General features: G+C 44.7%; 2 protein-coding genes and 1 long non-coding RNA gene across 5 annotated transcripts in view; 2 read left to right on the top strand and 1 right to left on the bottom strand.

Annotated features, from left to right (window-relative positions):
* Positions 1-2,608, top strand: part of LOC115009373 (uncharacterized) — a 35,969-nt gene extending 33,361 nt beyond the window's left edge. The window contains exons 3-4 of the long non-coding RNA XR_003832372.1: positions 468-643; positions 1,148-2,608. This is a non-coding gene — a long non-coding RNA (uncharacterized LOC115009373). The remainder of the gene's footprint in view (positions 1-467; positions 644-1,147) is intronic.
* A 32-nt stretch (positions 2,609-2,640) lies between these two features.
* On the top strand, positions 2,641-17,802 carry st3gal2 (ST3 beta-galactoside alpha-2,3-sialyltransferase 2). The gene is made up of 8 exons (XM_029433248.1): positions 2,641-2,654; positions 2,689-3,181; positions 7,699-7,758; positions 8,156-8,289; positions 10,491-10,670; positions 10,863-10,908; positions 11,338-11,457; positions 11,589-17,802. Exons 1-8 carry the CDS (start codon positions 2,641-2,643, stop codon positions 11,760-11,762), a joined length of 1,221 nt encoding a protein of 406 aa, XP_029289108.1. The 3' UTR covers positions 11,763-17,802.
* Positions 17,803-18,231: 429 nt separating this feature from the next.
* The window catches only part of aars1 (alanyl-tRNA synthetase 1), a 29,716-nt gene continuing 25,761 nt past the window's right edge, over positions 18,232-22,186 (bottom strand). For all 3 annotated transcript variants that reach the window (XM_029433288.1, XM_029433289.1, XM_029433287.1), the window contains 5 exons: positions 21,001-21,109; positions 20,324-20,437; positions 20,040-20,246; positions 19,473-19,586; positions 18,232-19,019 (listed from right to left, as the gene is read on the bottom strand). In XM_029433288.1, the coding sequence (XP_029289148.1) occupies positions 18,840-19,019; positions 19,473-19,586; positions 20,040-20,246; positions 20,324-20,437; positions 21,001-21,109 (724 nt within the window). In that variant the 3' untranslated portion in view covers positions 18,232-18,839. The remainder of the gene's footprint in view (positions 19,020-19,472; positions 19,587-20,039; positions 20,247-20,323; positions 20,438-21,000; positions 21,110-22,186) is intronic.

The following is a 22,186-nucleotide window of genomic DNA, read 5'->3' as shown; positions in this document are numbered from 1 at the left end:
AACCATTCATTTGAATGCGGGTAGTACGTTTAGGCTGCGGCGTTGGGGACAGCAGGTGACGCCGGAAAACCCCTGCAGCGGCCCTGAGGCGAAACGCTGAAACAAAATCCACTTTTGGAGAAATACAACCAAACTGCATTGGCAAAACGCGTAACCGGCAATCAGCCCGGAAGACGCCCGCGGGAAGAAGAACCTTGTTTCCCTTGCTTCGACGTCTGCGTCTGGCTTGCAGTCTGTGTTGCAAATACCAACAAGCTTCCTTTGATTTGTGTTTGTTTGTTTGAGTTCACAGACTGGAAATGGAGGAATAGGTTTGGGTTCAAACTGGTTTACCGGCACTTTCTGTATTTGGCAAAGTTCACAACATGACGTCACTCAAATGGGCCATTTAAGTGACAACCCCACAGTGTATGAATACAGCCTAATGACTGTTTTGTAAAAATCTCTTTCTTTCTCTGTCTCTACAGGTTTTCCACGGAATAAGAAGCCAGACTTCAGGCCAGAAATCCGTCAAAGAAACAAACACACATAAAAAAACTTTGCTGGGATGAGTGCTTTGTGCCTTGGGGGTCCAGGTTGCACAGAAACGCAGACGCATCAGCAATAGTTATTGCAGCAGAAAGACCACAGTGTGTGTTTGCAGGTGAGTTAAGCAGGTGTTTATTTGGCATCGGATGAACATGGGCGGGGCACACAGCTGGCATGAAGTGGGCACTGCAGGGGTTTTACCCTCGGATTACAGTTTAGCAGATTAGAGCTAAGCAGCAGTCACCTCAAGCTCACCAGTCTCATGAAATTCACGCTGCCAGCCAACAGGGCGTGTACAAACAAACACACAAACAAACACACACACACAAACACACACACACAAACACACACCGGCACAGCTGTAGAACACAATTAAATCAGTGCAACGGCCAGACGGTGTGCATCCCTGGCTTAACACCATACACACATAAAATCACTGGCACGAAGACGTGCTCACACACACACGCAGACGCACATGCACACACACACACACACACGCACGCACTGGAATGCAGGACAGACGCTGCCCCCTCCCTTTATCCCAGTCGTCCTTGCAAAGCCAGCTGGAGAGAAGATGAGATTTGGGGCTGATTGGTTTTGTCTTTTTTTTCAATCGCAGCCTCTGCACATCACTCCATTCCACCACTTTCGCCTTTCCCTGGCACAGCTTCATCCCTGGATCAACCATCGTGATAAAAGGCTTTCCAATCAGAGAGACATCGGACAATTTGGCTTGTGATTACTTCTCCCCAAGATATGTTTGCCTTTTATCTTTGTGTTTGATTGTTTTTGAATCTCTATGGGTGCAGAGTGCAGCAGGACTTCTTCATTAGTTGTTGGATTTCTAGATTCTGTAACAGCCAGGCTTGGCAGAACCCCTTTACTGCAGAAGTGACTGTACTCAGCATCATGAAATCTCATGCTTCCCCCTGAGTGTGATGAATTTTCTTTTTTTTTATCTCATTGAGATTTTAAACATTTTATCCAAACTTTTGAAAACTTTGTCGGAATTGTGCCGAGGAATTTCATCAGAGGAGTGTGTTAAACTGCTATTCACCAAGAAGCAGACAGTGAAACAGACACAGACAATGGACTGAAAGGGGTGAAAGAGGAGATGAGAGATCTTGACACGAAGAGAAACTAGGCGAGCTCAACCTCGAGAGAAAAGCAAGAAGAGGAGTAAAAGAACAGAAGAGAGAAAACGGCAGATAACAGGAAGCGAGCAGCGAAGGAGAAAAGAGAGGCAGATAGGTATCTTTTGGTCTAGGATGGCTAGAGACGTGATGGAACACCCTTCAGGCCAGACCTCCTCCCTTCTCCTGCTCCTCCTCCCTCTCTTCCTCCTCCCATCTTCCCTCCCTCTCTCCGCTGCTCTCAACTAGGTTGGCAGCTTTTCTTTTTGCTACATCGCTTCAGAGAGACAGAAAAGGAGAGAAAGCAGAGCGCTGGAGCCGAGCTCAACATTCACACAAATGGCAGAGAATACGAAAGGGACCTGCTGCATCCGTCCACACCGTGCACTGGATTTCACTCAAGATGGACATTGCAGTTAATCCAAAAAATAAAAGACGGAGGGAAAAGAGAGAGGAAGACGTAAAAACAGCTAAAGCCAGAGAAGTTAGGAAGTAAAGAGGGAGGGAATGAACAAAGCACAGAAAGGTGGAAAAAGAAGAGACTGTGATCGAAGCTGAAGGAGAGATCACCTCTCATTGAAAGCAAAGGAAGCTGTGTGGAATTCAGCTGTGACTCGCGTGTTTGCGCGCGCGTGTGTGTGTGTGTGTGTGTCTGTCTGTGTGTGTGTGTGTGTGTGTGTGTGTGTGTGTGTGGGTCGAGGCATTTCTGTGCGTGAGACGAACACAGCTGTGAAGAGAGGCGGGAGACGGAGAGTAAGCGTAGGAGCATCGCTGAGTGCACAGCTTGACTGTGAGACAAATTGACTCTGACACATTGTCCTCCGTCAGAGTGTGTGTGTGTGTGTGATCTCCGGCTCCAAAGTTTTAGTCAGGGGGTCGTCCCAATCACGCTGACCAGGCCTTGGTGGTCGTTGCGTGGAGGCGGCAGCGCAGCAGGTGGTGGTGGGCAGGGGACAGTGGCAGGCCTAGGGGTGGGGGCATGGCCATGGGGGGGCCGCATCTCATCCTCCACCTTGCACCGGGACAGGCGCTGGGGCTGGGGATCCTGGGGCGGGGGTCCATCCAGGGGAGCTCCCAGACTCTCGGAGCTCAGGCCCTGGCTGAGCGGAGGCACGCTCGCGGCGGCAGGAGGTGGAGGTAGTACTGTGGGAGGAGGTGGGGCGGAGAAAGGAGGCAGGGGGAGATGTTCCCGCAGGGTTTGGGTTCTCCTCGGCTCGCTGGTTCTCGTCTTTCTCACCTCGCTCTTCTTCTCCGTCTCACTCCGTGGGGGCGTCGGCTTCAACTACCTTGAGCCGCCTGGGTGGGAGGAGTCGAGGCGGGTGAAGCTAGTGCCCAGCTACGTGGGTGCACACAGGCTGTCCCCATCTGACACCTCGCAGCAGAAGACGTGTGCCTGCACGCGCTGTGTCGGAGACCCCGGCGTTTCTGATTGGTTCGATGAGAACTACGACCCGGATATCTCACCTGTTTGGACCAGAGACAACATCCAGCTGCCCTCTGATGTCTACTACTGGTGGGTGGTAAGTAACAATATCATTTAACTTTACGGGCTAGAGTTGTGACACAATGTGTTCGATAACATACAAATGTAGCCACTATTATTCCAATATGACAATATTCAGAATTTGATACGGGTCATGTAAAATGCATATTTCATTAGGCCTCATTCCGAATGTAGAATTTTCCGATTGACACATGTGGGCTATGCCGATATTATTCGGGTTTTAGGAGTATTCTTTGAACATGTATACAGCACATTCGGAATATGCGTCTCAATTTAGGCTTTTAGTCACGCAGCCTCTTTGCGTCTAACCCTAACCCTAACCCTAACCCACTAGCCAACAGTTTGCAAGACTGGACTAGAGATGCATGCCAACAAGAATATCCCACATTACTGGTTGGAAGGAGAAACCGTTCACTTTTAAACATTATGAAAGACTTAAATATAAAAACGTTTTTTGGACATGCGCAATTATCGCAACGCCGGCCTTTTCAGGAAGGTAGTTGAAGGAGTGAAGCTGCGTTTGCACGACCAAACAAGTCCGCAACCTTGAAAGAAATCCTATTTTGACATCTGCATGTAAACGGTAATATTGTTGGAATATAGATTTTCATTGGCCATCTCAACAGTTTAGAAGGGATTTTGTCTTTTTCCAAATAGGGGAGAAAAAAGCGAGATTTTGTGCATGTAAACATAGTAAGTTAATACATCAAGTGTGGTGACAGGTTCTGTGAATGTTTAATGTAAAGATGTGTGTTGTAGACATTTCAGAATTCACACCTGATATGGTGTGAGGATTTAAGGAATAGTTTAACACTTGCGCTTACTCAGTGTTTTTTCCAAGTGTTAGATGAGAAGATTGATGCCACCCTCATGTCTGTACTGTAATATGAAGCTACAGGCAGCTAACTTAGATTAGCATAAAGAGTGGAAGCAGAGGGAAACAGCTAGCTTGTTAAAAAGGATGATTGAAAGGTAAGGATGCCTTATGATATCTGTCCTACAGCAGCATCACAAACACAAAGATTACAACAGTTTGTCTCCATGTTTAGTAAAGTGCTGCATTAAGTCTGTCACTCTGTGTGTCTCAGTAAAGCTAATGTAGTTAAGTCAAAGGTCACTGTGACCTTGGCCATAACTTAAGAATTTCCACACTAATTATGACTATTTCAAACAAATGTCTAACTGGATAAAATGATGAAGTGATAACATTTTGGACAGACATGGATGTAAACTGCAACTTGGCCGGTTGGCGGAGGCGTACAATGGTGAAGCGGTAATTGTAGTTTGATGCTGTGGTCTTTAACTTAAAATAAATACTAAAGTATATAAAGTAATAAATGATAAAGTTCCAGGACACATTGCAATACATTTACACAGATGTCATATATTAAAGTAGCAGAATGTTTTTCTGATTTAATATCTCTAAGAACCTGGACTGTTTCTGTATTATCAGGTGTTTTTCTTTTTTTACTTCGCATGCAGCACCATCAATAACTTTTTATTTGCGTATGCCACAGAGGGGGGGGGGGAGTCTGTTACATATGAGATATACGTTCATTAAGACACCAACATAAGGTGGAGTAATGCATCATAATCACAGATCCTCCTCATCCTCCCTCGTCATTGAGCCAACCAATCCCTGCTTACAAGAACTACATGCTCCTCGTGTCTCGCTGTCATATGTCATGGTACAACATTACACGGTTGGTCACTGGGCTTAAACCACTACTGACTATACCGGATATGAATATGTATATATGTGAGAGACGGAAAGTACTAAATCAAAGAAAGCTATCATTAACATCTCTTCTCAGTGTGTGGGGGGAGTAACGTCCCCTTGAAAAGTGTAGAGTGTATGTGTTTCCAGGATTATCTCCAGTGCTGTACGGTGTCCCTCAGGGGCCGGTCTAGAGTCCTATTTTAGAGCTATAGCCTCAGTCCAGCTCTGAAATGGCAGAAAACTGCAAACGCAGGCCAACAGCTGCCAAGTCATTAGATCACGCTGCAACAGGGAGGTGATGAACTGGGAGAGAGAAAGTAGGAGAAATGAACAAGAGGAGGAAAATGATAGGGAAGGGGAGATCACAAATACTGTAGAGCAAAGCAAAGAAAGAGGATCATCTCCATCTCCATTTAGGTAATACTTATGTTATAATTAGTCTAAGGTCTAAGTTAGAAACAGCTGGTGCAATGGCTCCTAGAAGGAGCAAAGTTCTGCCAATGGGAAATATAGGTTTGGTGTAAGTAAAAAAACAAAAGTTGTATTTAGTTGAAAGTAGGTGCCAGGAAGTTTATACTTTAGGACAGCTGAGAGGTAAGAAGCAAAAGGGTATTTGGCATAGCTGCCAAAAATCATCTGCCAAAATTAGAAGCCCCCGAACAACAGCGTTGTGGAGTGCCAAGCTGGCTCTGGCATCATGCAGGGAGTCAGAGGCAGAAAGGATGGAGGGATCAAGGAGGATGGGAAAACACAGAGCGGGAGGAGAGAAAGAGAATAATGCAGAGAGGCAAAGAAGTGAAAAATAAAGCCAGAAAGGGGAGTAAAAGAACGATTTAGAGGTCTCTGATTAGCACTGATGAGCTGCGTGGTGCACAGGCGTCCCAGAGAGACGAAGAGATGAACGAAGACAAGAGGAGGAGGAGGAGAAACAAAGAGGGAGCAAGGGAAATTAAAGAAAAGGAATTAGACATGAGGGCAAGGAGACTGCTGGAGAGGATGCATGAATGGAAATGTAAGCGAATGTGTTTGGAAAAGCGAATTAAGGCCGATGGTGGGTGAAACGGAAGCGGTGACAAAGGAGTGAGAAATTGAAGATTGCTGTGAGGGAGAGGGAGAAGGACAGAAAGGAAACGATGGTTATGGAGAGGAACAGCATCAGTGGCTGCCAAGATCCTGATGGAACTTTTGTGCTTGTACATTTTTGTTTGGGGAGTTTTCTTTTATGCGTGCGCAGGTGTTGGCTTTCTCTTTCCATGCATGAACGCACATTTGTGGTTTGGGAGATTCTAAATTTGGAACAAGATTTTTCTTTTCTTTTTGTTATCGGACAACCTTTCTTTGTCAGACGCCGCTAGTTTGTCTCGTCGTTCTGTTTACAGTCACAACCTAAAGTGACTGCTGTCTGCCGTTAAAGGAACGGTTCACAATCTTTCTCTCTTAAAACAAACAGGTGCCCATATAAACACTGAAATATTCTCGCGTCTCATGTTGCTAATTGCACTGAAAACGACGAGCGCGTGGAAAAGTCTCAAGATCGTTGCCATTAGTGACTTCATATTGCCAACATCAGGTCTGCATCTCTAAAATATTCCCATTCAAAATGTTGCCCTCAAAATTTAAACATGTAGATTTTTATTGTGAAATAATAGTAATATCAAGTCAAGACTTTGTTTTGTCAAAGTAAGTTTATTATTTTGTGTTATTTTATTACTTTTGGCTTACAAAGGTAAAGCACCCTATAATTCCAAATTTGACTTGGGTTTATTTATTGCTTTATATAACTCTTCTGTATTTATTTAAATATCCACTTTAATTGTGTTCCCAGGCTTATTAATTATTGGAATGGATTCTAATCAAGCTGAAACACTTTTATGGTATTTAAAGATGCAGTGTGTAGGATTTAGGGGGATTTAATGGTAGAAATGGAATGAAGTATTGATAAAAGTATGTTTTCATTAGAGCATAATCCCCTGAAACTAAGAATCTTTGTGATTTCGTTAGTTCAGAGTTAGTCCTTCACGTCTACGTAGGGAGCGGGTTCATATTCATGGTGTTACTATGTGTTAAGGCTTTTACAGTCGGGTACATAAAGGGGAGGGAGCACCTGCAGTGTCACCATCACATCCTCTGTCCTTCATTTACATCCCCTGCTTGTTTATGCTCCTTCCCACTTAACATTCAACACATAACTTTTTTTATCCACCCTCTATTTATTCTGGTCGTTCAACCAGACAGGAGAGGCGTGTTGTCATCTGTCACTTTTGTTTATGCCTCCGAGCAGAACTCTGGGTACTTTGGCCTCTCACTGTTGTTGGTGACGGACAAAAAAAAACCGTGCCTGGAAACACACAAAGAAACTTTAGCACTCAGTCTCTGTATGTGTAATTATGTGGAGACAGACAGACACAAGTAGTTTGGGGTGAGAAGTTTACAAGATGTTTGGACAATCCAACACTTCTTGCTTCTTCTTTTTTTGTGATATTTTCATCCCTTCTTCCACTGTCAGCAACGCCTCTGCTCCTCTGACCACAGCTCACCCAGCCTGACTGCATCCTGTCAGTCTGACACACACACACACACACACACACACACACACACACACACACACACACACACACACACACACACACACACACACACACACACACACACACATAAACATTTGCTTGTTTGTCCATGAATGCTGGCAAGTGCATGCATACACACGTACTCGGGCACAGAGAAAGTAACTAAATATAAAGTCTGTTGTCACATCCAATTTGTGTGCAGAGGAGAAACTACACATCCTAACCAGACTCTCTCTTTCTCTCTAGATGCTACAGCCCCAGTTTAAACCCCACAGCATCCAGCAGGTGTTGCTGAGGTTGTTCCAGGTATTTAATGTTTATTAATTCATCTTGCCATTATCCTACCACTTTCAGCCAAGTCATTACTCATCACTCTTGGGCAAAGGCAGAAGGGAACAGATTGTCTTTATTAGACATTAGTGTTTTATCAGCATTCCTTTTGAATGTATCTTTTTTCATTCTGAGTGTCAATGCAGCGCCCTGCTTTCACATAAGGCTATGTTTCAATACCTCGGTGTGGCTCCTTGAGGGCAGATGGGCCTCATGTATTTTTCATAGAGACTATCACGAAGAATTCACCCAAGTATTGAGAGCAGGTTGTATTGTTCAGGTCTGAGCTGCTGTTCCAGTGTTGGCGCCCTATTTCATTTCCTGTGTAACTTGAATCCAGTCAGCTTGATTCAATCGTGGCTGTCTGTCGCAGGTGATTCCTGGAAGGTCGCCGTACGGCTCGTGGGATCCGGGACGCTGCCTGCGCTGTGCCGTGGTGGGGAACTCTGGAAACCTTCGCGGAGCCGGATATGGGGCGACCATTGACGGACACAACCACGTCATGAGGTGAGAGGGATGGATGCAATAGATAGACTGGAAGAGAGATAGAGACCGGAGAGTGGATGTAGGGCTGCATTTAGATGTGGAGCCAGACTGAAACATGGAGATAGAGAAGAAGATAGAGACATAGAGAGGAGGAGGAGGAGGAGGGAGACCGCTGGAGAGAAGGAGGGAAGAGAGATTCAATGTGAGGAGAGAACATACAACATTGTGTGTGTGCAAAAGGGAGACACATGTATAAAGAGAAGCAGATGTCTGCGTCTGATACTATATTTAATCTGTTTAATGGCGTCCTATATTCAGCTCTGATTGGTTTACAGAGAGGTCACCTGACTCGTATGAGGTCACCACAGAAAGCTTTATGTCTTCAGAAGGTGAAACGTACAGATTGTGCCTCTCTCACGTACACACCCGTGCAGAAAGGCACATAAATCAGTTTGTCTGAATCTATTCCCCGGCTCTTCTTCGTGCAGCAGTGATGGATCACAGTGCCTGATTGTCGTCAGTTGGCATGGACACACAGCTATATGTTGTTTCCTGCGGTGTGTGTGTGTGTGTGTGTGTGTGTGTGTGTGTGTGTGTGTGTGTGTGTGTGTGTGTGTTGTGTGTCGTGTCCACGTGCTTGTGGAATGAAAGCCTCCGCAGGAATGACAAGTATTTTTTGTTTCTGTGTGCTCCACGCATTAGCATCCATTAGCGTTGCACTCCCAGTAGACTTGTGTGGGCAGTGTCCATCTCCTGTTACACTTTCTCGTTGCTGTGGTTTGACGCTTATTCGTTTTTTTTATAATCAGCTTGGCCACTCACCACCACCCACCCTCTGTCTGTCTGCCTTTTCACTCCCGCTATTTGAACAAACATCTGTTTTGTTCACTGACATGTGGGTAGGCGCACACAGTGGCCCTTTTTCTTTTTTTTGAGGTGCATCTTCCCGTTTATATAAACAGCTCAGTCCTCCAGACAGTGAGTCACATCCACTGTAAATACAGCAAAGTCTGAAGTACACAGAAACAGCTGATTGCTTCAGTTACTGTCGAATATATGCTTATCACATTCAAGGGCGTCACTTTGTGTTTAAAAAGTGGTGAGGACATCTGGGCTCAGGGGAAAAAACATTTAAACATTCTTCAACAAATGCGATTTTAGGCAATGTCATAACGCTGCATCAAAAGGGCATAACCTAGCTATAACAAACATATTGTCATCCATATGCATCTTTTACAGAGTGAGACCGGAACACTTGGTCAAGAACAAAATCTCCTGAATTTGTTAATGTGTATGCACATCAGCAGTCGAGGGGGGTTTTATTTTTATATTATAGTTTACGTTACTTTTGGACAATGAACATTTGTTTATTCTATATTTACATTGAATTGCATGTTTTTTTAATTGTGCAAATACATCTTTCTCAAAGCGGTCACATTTGTTAGTTGACATTTCTTGGTGGAAGCTTTTCTTCAGAATTTCTTTAAACAAATTCTGCTATTATAAAGTGATGGGGAGAAGATCCGCCCAGCGTCCCCAGTGTGAAGGACAACTATGATTATATTCTATAATGAAGCGGCTGCTGGTGCTTGTCATCCGACATGTTAAAGCTATGAGTGGAACCGCTGCTCTAACCAATATTTTCATATTACCGATGACTAATTGTGACTACTGGTCGTGACAAACACACACACGCACTGCTCACCTACTGCTTTGTGCCACTGTACTGTACACTACCTGCTCAGCACCAAGCGTTGTCAGAAATTTACTTTTTATCCAGTTCAGGCCATGTTTTATGATAAATCTTTTAGATCTTGGTCATTTGAACTATTTATCGGATGTCTGGATCTTAAGTCATCAGAGAAAACAAGCTAGGCAAACGTTAGCGGTTAGCTCGCAGTCGCTCCGCCCTGTTTCAGTCGAGGAAGCACTGATTTTTAACGTTAAAACTTTTTTATTCAGTGTTCAGCTAAATGCAATGACGGCAATGGTGGTAAAGACAACAACAACTCCCATGATCCCACGCTACTTCACGATTGATTGTTTAGATTGAGAGACTCCTAGTGGCAGAGAAAAACACTCTGCTATCAAGTCAGGATTGAATCCAATCTTGAAACCATTTGGCAGCTGTTGGACTACAGTTGAAGCTCAAACGTTGCTCGCTAACAGTTTGACCTGAAGACGTACAACATTTCTCATGCTGTCCCACTCTCGTTTACCAGGATAAACCTGGCCCCCACGGTGGGCTATGAAGAAGATGCCGGCAGTCACACCACTCACCACTTCATGTACCCGGAGAGCGCCAAGAACCTGGCGGCCAACGTCAGCTTTGTCCTGGTTCCCTTCAAAACGCTGGATCTGGTCTGGATCACCAGCGCTCTGTCTACCGGTCAGATTCGATTGTAAGAAGAGACACACACACACACACACACACACACACACACACACACACACACACACACACACACACACACACAGAGTCTCTTGGCTGGAACAATCTGTCAGCCGTCAATCATCCAGAATTTATAGCTGCAGCAATCACATGAAGTGCTGATTGAATGTGTGTAATCAATTTCTCTCTCTCTCTCCCTCAGTACTTACGCTCCAGTGAAGCAGTTCCTGCGTGTAGATAAAGACAAGGTGTGTATTTTCCACACACACACACACACACACACACACACACACACACAAAGTGACCCTGCTTTGCTGCAATTAGATCATCCCCTCCCCATTGTTGATGAGGGATTACAGTTAGATTATAAACCTTCCCTTTGCTTTAAATAATATTTTGCTCGCTCTTTAATCCCTGAAAATAAATAAACTGAAACTAATCCCCGTCATATGAAGACTTTTTGTGAATATCTTGTGTCTGGTCAGAGTCGCAGTGTGTTTGGTGCCGGACCAAAAGTGTAGATTTAAAAGACTCAGAGCAGCTTTGTTGGGACTGAGCTTCACCTGGAGCTGTTTGATAATGTTGTCCTTCCTATTCATTTGGTTAACAGTGCTTTAAAGTTACAGTAGAGAGCATATTACAGTCTTCCCTTCCTCTGCATCTCTTTCCACCACCAGGTCCAGGTCTTTAATCCAGCCTTCTTTAAATACATCCACGACCGTTGGACCAGACACAACGGGCGCTACCCCTCCACCGGCATGCTAGTGCTGTTCTTCGCCCTGCACGTCTGTGACGAGGTCAGTCTCTTTTTTTGGCTTTCACACTGTAAATCCTTGCATCTTCCTGAAACCATATTACATCATATTCATCCTGAATAGTTAGACATTTGTAACCTCACACTTGCTTTCCTACACTCACTGTCCTCCAGGTGAATGTGTATGGCTTCGGGGCAGACAGCCGGGGGAACTGGCACCACTACTGGGAGCAGAACCGCTACTCCGGGGAGTTCAGGAAGACCGGCGTCCATGACGCCGACTACGAAGCCCAGATCATCGAACGACTGGCCAAGGCCGGCAAGATCACCGTATTCCCCGGGAAATAACAAGCAAATCCCCCTTTGTATCTCGTCTTCCAACGCTGGTCCGGCAACAGACACTATAGAGTCTGCTTAAACCACATTCTTACAGAAGGCGAGACGAAACGATCACAAAAAGGTTCCAGACAATGTTATTCCATTCACTTTCCCTCATATTCGAGTTTGTAGTTTTTCAAAGGTTTTACCGCTAACGGCAGTGCAGAACCACAGACATCAACTCAGAAGTGAAGAACACATGAAGGCTGGACAGCAGGACCACTCCACCAATAACCACAAGAAGCCACTTCGAGTGTCCAGCGCAGAGAGAGTCCCACTTCTGGACTCACCTCGGATCTTTAACTCTCATCCATTAACAAAAATACGGTACGCTGCGTACTGAACAGGCCACAGAAACTGCACCGTCAGCATCTGGGAGACCTTCAGCCATGTGATGTCTGACAGGAACAAAGTGTGTACAAACGTACAGTTCTTCATCCTCGAAGCACAAGGCGCTGTGCTGTAAGCCTGCAGACTGGCACTACGGACACAAACTGTCATCAGAAGCTGGTGAACATTGTGAGACTCGAGGACTCATTCTTCCATCTCTTACAGAACCCTGGGTTATGACTTCATGTGAGTTCTGCCTCACCAGACAGCGTTACAAGGGTCTGACTGTGATGATAAGCCGATGGGTGATTGCTGTGCCTTTCGGACATTCTGACGGATCACTGCAGCACTAGCATGATGCCGTGAACACCATGGCCGGGCTACAGACTTTGTTCACAGAAGTGTTCTGGGAGGAGCGTCGGTTCGACTGCTCTAATGAGGCCAAGAGTCTGTCTTCTGAGATTTCATGTTTGGATGGAGGCACACTGATTGCCGGAGTTTCATCCCCATGTGGTCTGTCAGGGTCTAATTTGGGAGACAGAGAGCTGGGGCATGAGGAACCCGTCTGACAGAGGCAGCATGAGGAGCACATCATTTTGCTCCAGTGTTTTTAAGAAAAAGAGAGAAAAGACATTGTTTCTGTGCAGCAGACTTCTACACACTACACTGGGGTCGCCACTTTGGTTTTCTGAAAGGGAACTTCGCTCTGTTTCTTTTCCCCTTCACACCAGATTAAGGCCCACATGATGGGGTGAAAGAAAAAGCCCACTGGATCTCTTCATTAACCACTAGCTCTGGTCCCCGCTCAGCCAATTAAAACTTCAGCTATGTCTGGAGGGGGTGGAGCCACCAGACGCCTTAGACTTCACCGCCGCACCACATAAACTGCACTTCCTGTTCTGATTTTCATGTTGATTGCATATCCCCCTGAGACTGCAGATTTCATTTATGTACTATTTGACTTTACACTTTGGCTGGATTTATACTGTTGGCTCAGATCTTCTTTTCCACCAGGGTGGCTCATTAATAGCTTTTATCATGATTTGATACTTTCCTCAAATAACGCCCATACACACATTTATAGCCTCAACTGTTAGTAATCTACATCTTTAACAAGGAGGCCCAGCCGAATATCAGCCGTTGAAGTGGTGCTTGACAGTATTGGGGGAAAAAAAAGCAGAAAATGTGTGCCACAGAGAGAAAGGAAAATAAAACGTATTTGGTTTGACCTGAGGCTGTAAATCCATCTAAAGATGCCGTGACGTGAGATGTGTTTATAAAGAAGAGTACTCAGGGTTCCTACACAGGTCTGGAAAAAAACTGCCCTTTTTATACCAAACTATTGTATGCATCACTATGAATGACTCTATTTAGGAACAATATTACAGTATTTGCTGGAGCTCAAGGATACACACAATGTGTTTAGGCTGGTAACACCGAGTGCAAACAGAAACTTCACAGAGCACCATCACGTTTGAAAAAAGATCGCTAACACTGTAACGCTCTGACCGGTTTCATCCAGACTGTTGACAAACAACCAAATGTTTTCCAATTTGGATTCAAATACTGCAAACGTTTGATTAGTGTATGGAAATACGTGACCTCACGATGTTTCCATATGAGCCCTGTTCACTTCAAACCGGTACAAAGAGCACAGAAAAAGCAGTAAAATCTTAATTGAAATAACCTAAAGTGTGTTTCCATGTAGGATACAATGATTGACTGAAACAAGTACATCAGAAGACATGTTTTTGGGCCTTTTATGCAAAAACTATAGTAGTTCATCAGTCTTCACCAATACTTGAATGTTCAGGTTTCACAAGCCAGAGTCCGTTTGGCTACTCCGAGCGTTCTGCTCCACGATGTTTGCAGATATATTTGGTGATACTGGCAGTGGTGTTCCTAACAAACACATTTGGAAAGTGTTCAGAACGAACGCCTTCTGAAGTCCAAGGGGGAAAGAAGTCAAAGTGACAAACCAAAAAATACCAATCAGACCAGTGTATCAACCGCACCAGTGAACTAAAACAGACTAAATGTTTGCTTGTGGAAGCGCCTCCAAGAAGGGTTAGAAAGAAAGCTAAGTTTATGAACAGAAGCTGTGTAGGAACCACTGCAGCAGGTGCTGCTTCCATGTGAAATAACACCTGTGTATGTGTGAGACATGATCACATCCCTCTGAGTGTGTTGTTCAAAGTTAAGGGATTTAACCACATGGCATTATGAAGCTCATTCTTATTAATTGTGTTTTTTGTTGTTTTACATGTAGTACACACACACACACACACACACACACACACACACACACACACACACACACACACACACACACACACACACACACACACACACACACACACACACACACACACACACACACACACACACACACACACACACACACACACACACACACACACACACACACACACACAGAGAGAGAGGAGGGCCACACTGCCCCCAGCAGGCGATGTGAAGAACTGTACTTTTTCTGCTGATATCAGTTCTGTGTATTATTTGTTTTATCTCTGGAGGATATTGTGTATTTTCAATGTTTCTATCCTACGTTGCACATAACAGATCTTATATGATGCATCAGCGTTGAGATGGGCTCACTATAAGAGTCCGTGCGGCTGAATCTGAACATACTGTTTGTGTTTTCTCTCTCTGTCTCACACACAGACACACACATTCATGCTTCCGTGCCTTGTCCTGCTGCTGGACGTATTTCGCCTACAGCTGCTCCATCGGCAACACACACCTGCTACCTTTTGCATTTTATCTCACACACTCCCATGTCTGTCATGACTATGAGCTGTGCCTTCTGAGCCACACACACACACACACACACACACACACACACACACACACACACACACACACACACACACAGCCTTGTGTTCGAGGTACAGACCCTCCTGCTCTTCACTTCTTTGTGCACTGACATTGTTTTATAAAGATCGCTGTCGGCTAAAGGAGACGATGTAAACTGGTGATGCAGTAAATTCATAGTACAAATTATTATTATTTTTTTTTACATAAACCGTATATACTTTTGAGGCATATCTAGATGACATATAGTAAAGAATGGCAGACAGAGAGGATCATCCGCTGCATTCAAGCCCACTAAAGTTGCAGGTGCCTGTCCTGTTCTCGCTGTCTGTTTATAACTACAGACGGTGAAGATGAGTAAACGTTTAGACGTATCAGTGTACAGCTTCTTTCGTGCTTTGGTGTTTTCTTGCAGTTGTCAGCGACTGTGGTCCTGTGTTGTTGATGTTTGTTTTCCAAGATGCTCCTTCCAACTTTAAAAATTAATCTTTAAATTGTTTTGGAGATAACAAGGCGCTCCGGAGGCAGAATAACACGGTCCAACACATTCTTGTAGCCTGCAGTGGAAAAGTCTTAATAGTCGACTGTGACCCCAAACCATTATCAGCATCTTCAATTCCTCACAGTTGTAGACCAGAACATTGTAATCAGATGGAGGGGGGAAGCAGGGTGAGCCCTCTCCGCTGCGCGATCCTGCGTTAGAGTGGAGGTTTTACAGCACATGACACAGATCTGTTCCCTGTAGCATTTATAACCTACATTAGGTCTTTTCTCCTGTCGCTGACCCAATACACTGATTTTTCTTTTTGTCCTTTGGAGTAGATTCTCAAAATAATCTGAAAAAGCACCCAGTTTTTAGGTCTATGTCTGTCCCAGGGCTGTGTCAGGGACATCAGTCAAGAAATAAAGAGCTGCTTCAGTTGAGCACATTTTGGGAAATGCGGTCTTTGATCGGGACAGTCAGATGTCCAGGGAGCAGCATGTTTTCTCAGGTGAAATGTGAATGTGTGGTTCAATCCTCTGACAGAAATGAGTTAAACTCGAAGGGCACTCTGACAGCACAGACCTCCACCAACGCTACGTGATTTGGATCCGATCCAAAATGTAATGGGTTCGTCGTTGGCCCATGCTACACCCTTCCACCAAGTCTCATGTAAATCGGGCCTGTAGTTTTTCCGTAATCCTGCTGACAGACAGACAAACCTAAACCATAAATGTAACCTTCTCTGCTTAGGTAATGAAAGCTGACTTGCGTGTTGAATTTATGTTGCAACTGAAAATAGACTGATTTTCTTTTTAGCATTTGTTATTTTTTGAAATTCTAGGCCAGACTCATGCAAAACATCCCCACACTAAAATCTTCTGTGTTCTACTTTGCGCTCAGTGGAATCCAGGTTTCTTTCACATCCAGGACTATTTTTACACCGCCTATGTGCTGAGGAGCATTTCAGTAAAGCCTCGAACACCCAAATACTGATTGCCTGAAAATGTGTTTTTGAGCCTGGTACAGCTGCACAATGCAGCAATAGACACGAGCCACTGGAGGAAACTACAATTTCTATTTTCCTGGATAGAAAAGGAGGCACATTAAACTCATTAAATAAAATGTTATGAGGTAATTAAACAGAATGAGTGTGGAAATGAACACAGTCTGAAAGCACACCTGCTCATCTCTGAAAGAAATGGACACATTTTTATTTTAGAGCGAGAATATCTGCACAGCATCTCAATCCTTAACATCTAAAGGACACTTTTCTTTTTTAAGAGTAAGGTGAGCTAAAGCGAGGAGACAGTTGGCATAGTTTAGCATGAATACTGGAAAAGGGGGGTGACAGCTAGCAACTAAGCTAGCAAGCTAGCAGCTCCAGGCCAAGAAATAAGATGACATCACATGAGCCTCTGGAAAGCTACTAAATGTTGTTTTTACACTTACAAACTAAACAAGATATAACATGTTGAGTAGTGACTTCAAAAGATGCTAGTAGGCTAATAGTTACATTTGGACAGAGCTAGGCTAGCTGTTTCCAGTCTAAGCTAACTGTCTCATATAGACTTGAGAGTGGTATCAATCTTCTTATCTAACTCCCGGCAAGAAAGCAAATTAGCTTTTTTTCCCAAAAGTATATACTTGCTAACTGCCAACTGGGTTGTTTTTTTCTAGCTGTTGTACTAAAGGCTTTGTAAGTCTAATACTCAACCTTATTACTCAGCGAAAGTGAGGACAAAATCAGAGTCAGAATCTCTCATGACTGACAAATGATTATAATACCACTCACATCTCAACCTGTTTCTGTCCAGTTACTTTGTTTAAGGTGGTTCTGGGGTTAAGGAGAATAGCTGACTGCAGCAGGGAAGACATTTCAGTGACTGTGCCTGCGTGCTGTGTTTCCTCATCAGTTCACTGGTCTGCGTTGAACAAGAGCTCTTTAGCAGCAGTCACTGAGATGCAGACTGCACACTATCGCTGTGGATTGTAACACTAACACTCAACTCTGTCAGCTATTGTGCTAGTACTCTCAAATATGAAGTAGGATTAAAGGCTGCTTAGTGAATATGTCTGCCATAACAGCAAATTTGCTGGTAGCTAACATGAAACGGATACTGTAGGAAAAGCAGCGCTTTAGAGTTTGGATTGGTGAAATATTTCCATGTGGGTGGTTTCCTGTTGTCTGGATCTGTCATCATCTAGTCCCGGTTTTAATGTCGCAATCTTCAGTAGGACGACCTTTTGGACAAGGTGTTACACATGTATTTACTACATAGAAACATCTGTATGATATGTGATCCAACTCTTTGTATCTTATGCTATTGTACAAATAAAAGCTTCATGAAACATGAGGCAAAAGTCTGATGCGTTTGTGGGATTATGGTTTACACTGAAAGAACTTGGGCTAGAATGCAGACAGAAATATGTAGATGAAAGTCTGAAACTAGCTTCAAGTTGCCACTGATGTGTTACTGTACTGACTTTTTCATGAAATGTCCTCTTTGACAAGGTGATGTCAGTGTTGTGTATACACCTTGTTTCAACTGCTCCCAAGTTGCATCTTATTGCAGGTTAAGAAATATTGACCAATTCTGCTACTGTAGGGGCAATCCGAGGCCTGAACACAATATGCACCATTTTTAAACTAACAGTGTTAGTAACGGATTCTAGAAGCTCAATCATTTCTGTTCAGTGATCCAAACCTGACTGTGTAATACTTCAGATAGATCAGAGTCTGTACTTCCTGCAATAAATCACCAACAAAAACATAAAAGGAACGAGGTAGACCCGTGGCATTAACCAGTTGTGTTTATTCCATTCCCATAACATATCTGACATGGAACAGGTAAAAAATACATTTTCAACATTTTGCAATCAATCGGAAGTCCTCGAAATTAAGTTACACAGATTAATTGTTGGTATTGTTTGTTAGTACAGTTAATTAATTCTTTCACTAAAGTAAACCCATTGACTTCTTCACGTCAGATGATGGCTTATTATTCGAATAGCAACATTACGATACAGCTAGTGCGTGTACAACTCAAGTGCAACCGACCACAGGAGAGCTCAGGCTTTCGCTCACACCGATGGACGGAGCCACTGTTCACGGATCAGATCAAAGGACATACAGAACCTAAATTCTTTTAGAGCTCCGCTGAGTTTAAGTGGTACATTAAGTTTAAGTTTTGCAGTTTAAAGCAGCCTTGAACAAGCGGGGGTTGTATTAAAATAATGGTCGACTGTACTTCTTCAAAGGGAGAAGAAACGGACGGAGGAAAGGAGGAGTATTTGGCGATTTATAACTCAGTTAAGACTCGACCGTCTTATCTTATTTCCTCTTTGCTATCCAACCTATGATTGCATCCTCCTCCACCTCCCACACAGACCCCTCTCTCCTCTTAGTTCTCTCCCAGTTTAAGCTGGGCAAACTGGTTGGCCATCTGCAGCGCCTCCTGCATGCACTGTGTGTTCTTCCCCGTGGCCTGAGCAGACATGTCCTTTCCACCACCTTTGCCGTCCAGCAGGGGGCACAACTCCTGAACCCACTCGCTGGCCTTCAGACCTCGGTTGGCCGCATCCTAAAGAGAGAAGGGTGATTAGGTTCAAATCTGTTTAAAAAAGGAACAGTGCAACCTAAAATCAGAAATATATATTTTCCCTTTAACCTGTAGTGCTGTTGATCAATCTAGATTGTTTAAGTGTGAGTTGCAGAATGTTGAAGATATCGGCCCTCTCTGAATATAGTGGATCTAGATGGCACTCTGCTTATGTTGCTCAAAGCGTCCAAAAATACATTTGAAAAACTTTACGGCCGATCTGCACCAAAATAACATACAATAATAAATTATGCTATCAAACGAAACAAAACTTTGTTTATTTTGTGTTTTCAACTCTTTGGGGGAGGAAGACTAAGCGAGAATGAGTAAAGAAAAATAGGGATAGGAAAAATCAGTATTTGTAATTTTGAACTGTCCCTTTAAGACGTGGCACTGAAGGGCTGCCAGCACGTGACTGAACGAACGGGCAGTTACCTGTGGGACTTGACACAGGCAGGTGATCTTGCCGGCGTCTGGGTCCACAGTGAAGAGCATCGCAGCGGTCTGAGGAGAGTGAGACTTCAGCAGCTTCAGGGACTCGTTCAGGGCCTGACGGAGGAGAAGGACAAACGTAAGGAGGAAAGAAAAAAGTGAGAGACGAAGGGGAAGAGTAGAAACGGGGAGAAAATTAAAAAAAGTCTCTTAATCAGCACTATTGATGTCTCAAGGTCAGAACTAATGGGCCGCAGAGCTGATTTGGTCCCTTGGCAATAACACAATGAGATAAGCTACGAGCCTGCCTGAGAAAATGTGCAATACTGCAGATAAACTGGATTTTAATACTGTTTGTACTTTTCATTTATTTTTGTACGGGATTCTGATGAAGTCTTGGAGTTTGCATTATTGATTTCCTCGTCGTTTACAAGGACATAGTTTTCTTTTGGGATGATAAATCAATTTAGTGAATACAAAAAAATGGCTTTGTATGAATTCAGTTACATAGTTTCAGTGCATTTTTCAATACGTTTAACTTTGAAGGTCGTTAACAAATCCTGCATCTACCTTAGCAGAGGCTCCGGTCTCCATCTCCATGACAAGCAGCGCTTGGTTGGGGCTGCTTTCCATCACCTCCTTGGTCTTTTCCAGGACTCTCTTCTGGATGTCGGCCTTGTAGTTGCGGTCCAAGTCGTCCATGGTCTTCTTCAGGCCCTTTAGGGATTCTCTCATCTCATCCTTCTTCCACTGGGAGATCATTGCGGTGCCTATCAACTGCAGAGAGGATGGACGTGTTGATACCACAGCACAGAGTTGTTCAGGAGTCTTTGGTGCACAGAGATGATGTTTACCTCAGTCATGTCGGCGATGTCTTTCTGAACGTCCTTGTTTGGGGCCGTCTGCTGCTTCACCTTGTCTCCCAGTCCGGACAAAGACTGGAGCAGGGAATCAGCTTTTCTCTGGGCCTGATGAATGTGATACAGAGGCATGAGCAGTGGAGCGGGTCGAGGGGCAAAAGAGAAAAAAGTGGAGGGAGGGATGAGGGGAGAAAGAAAAGAAAGCCGAGCGGTGTAAGCCAGAAGGAAGAAGAAAAAGGCAAACACATGAAGAGGAGGATCAAACAGCCATTGTTGTCTAAAAATAGTAAAGATTAATTTGTCCTTGGGGCCTGCAGAGAGAGAGGGGGGGGGGTGCTAAATGCTCAAAGTTCATTATAAGTCAAGAACAAGCTTCATTAAAGTTTCATCACTGGTGTTTCTCACTAGGGACCCAAATAATACATGAAGTCCCTCAGTCTGAGACACATTCATTTAGTTTTTCTCTTATGAGCGGCAAGAAAATCATTTGATCATCAACACGCCCCGAAAATCATTTCATTTTAGACAGAAACTGACACTGTAGGAATATTAAATTTAGCTTCTTTTTATTTTTTTATAAACGTTGGCTTAACTCTTTTCTCTGTGAGTGTGGGCAGCTGTTTCACAGGAGCATAATGTGTGTGTGTGTGTGTGTGTGTGTGTGTACCTACCTTCTGGGCCTCTGTTCCTGTCACAGCAACAATGCGCCGGATGCCCTTAGCGATGGACTCCTCTGAGACGATGACAAACGGTGCGGCGTGACCGGAGTTCTGCAGATGGCTGCGGATAACAGAAACCAACAGCGTTACACAACTGTGGGAGGCTGGTAAGGAGAGCGGTGAGCAGAAAGGAGGAACACGCTCATTACAAAACAGCAGCAGGAACGAGGAGTTATTTGATGTGGCTGCGGTTTAAAAACAACATCAGGAAACACAACAACAGTTTGCTGAATTGAAAAGTTTTAAAACCAAGACGGCATGAGACGGTTGACATCCATCCATCGTCTACCGCTTATCCGGGATCGGGTCGCGGGGGCAGCAGCTCCAGTAAGGAACCCCAATCTTCCCTTCTCCGGGCCACATCCTCCAGCTCCGACTGGGGGATCCTGAGGCGTTCCCAGGCCAGTGAGGAGATATAATCTCTCCACCTAGTCCTGGGTCTTCCCCGGGGTCTCCTCCCAGCTGGACGTGCCTGGAACACCTCCCTAGGGAGGCGCCCAGGTGGCATCCTTACTAGATGCCCGAACCGCCTCAACTGGCTCCTTTCAACGTAAAGGAGCAGCGGCTCTACTCCGAGTCTCTCACGGATGGCTGAGCGTCTCACCCTATCTCTAAGGGAGACCCAGCCACCCGTCTGAGAAAACCCATTTCGGCCGCTTGTACCCGTGATCTCGTTCTTTCGGTCATGACCCAGCCTTCATGACCATAGGTGAGGGTAGGAACGAAGATCGACCGGAAGATCGAGAGCTTTGCCTTCTGGCTCAGCTCTCTTTTCGTCACAACGGTGCGGTAAAGTGACTAATACCGCCCCCGCTGCTCCGATTCTCCGGCCAATCTCTCGCTCCATTGTCCCCTCACTCGCGAACAAGACCCCGAGGTACTTGAACTCCTTCACTTGGGGTAATGGCTCATTCCCTACCCGGAGTAGGCAATCCACCGGTTTCCTGCTGAGAGCCATGGCCTCAGATTTGGAGGTGCTGATCCTCATCCCAACCGCTGCACACTCGGCTGCGAACCGATCCAGTGACTGTTGAAGGTCACAGACCGATGATGCCATAAGGACCACATCATCTGCAAAGAGCAGCGATGAGATCCTCAGGTCACCGAACTGCAACCCCTCTCCTCCACGGCTACGCCT

This window comes from Cottoperca gobio, chromosome 6 (genome assembly GCF_900634415.1).
Source record: "Cottoperca gobio chromosome 6, fCotGob3.1, whole genome shotgun sequence".
Classification (NCBI taxonomy): domain Eukaryota; kingdom Metazoa; phylum Chordata; class Actinopteri; order Perciformes; family Bovichtidae; genus Cottoperca; species Cottoperca gobio.
The sequence above is the reverse complement of the archived record's forward strand: the minus strand, read 5'-3'. Positions and strand labels throughout refer to the sequence as shown.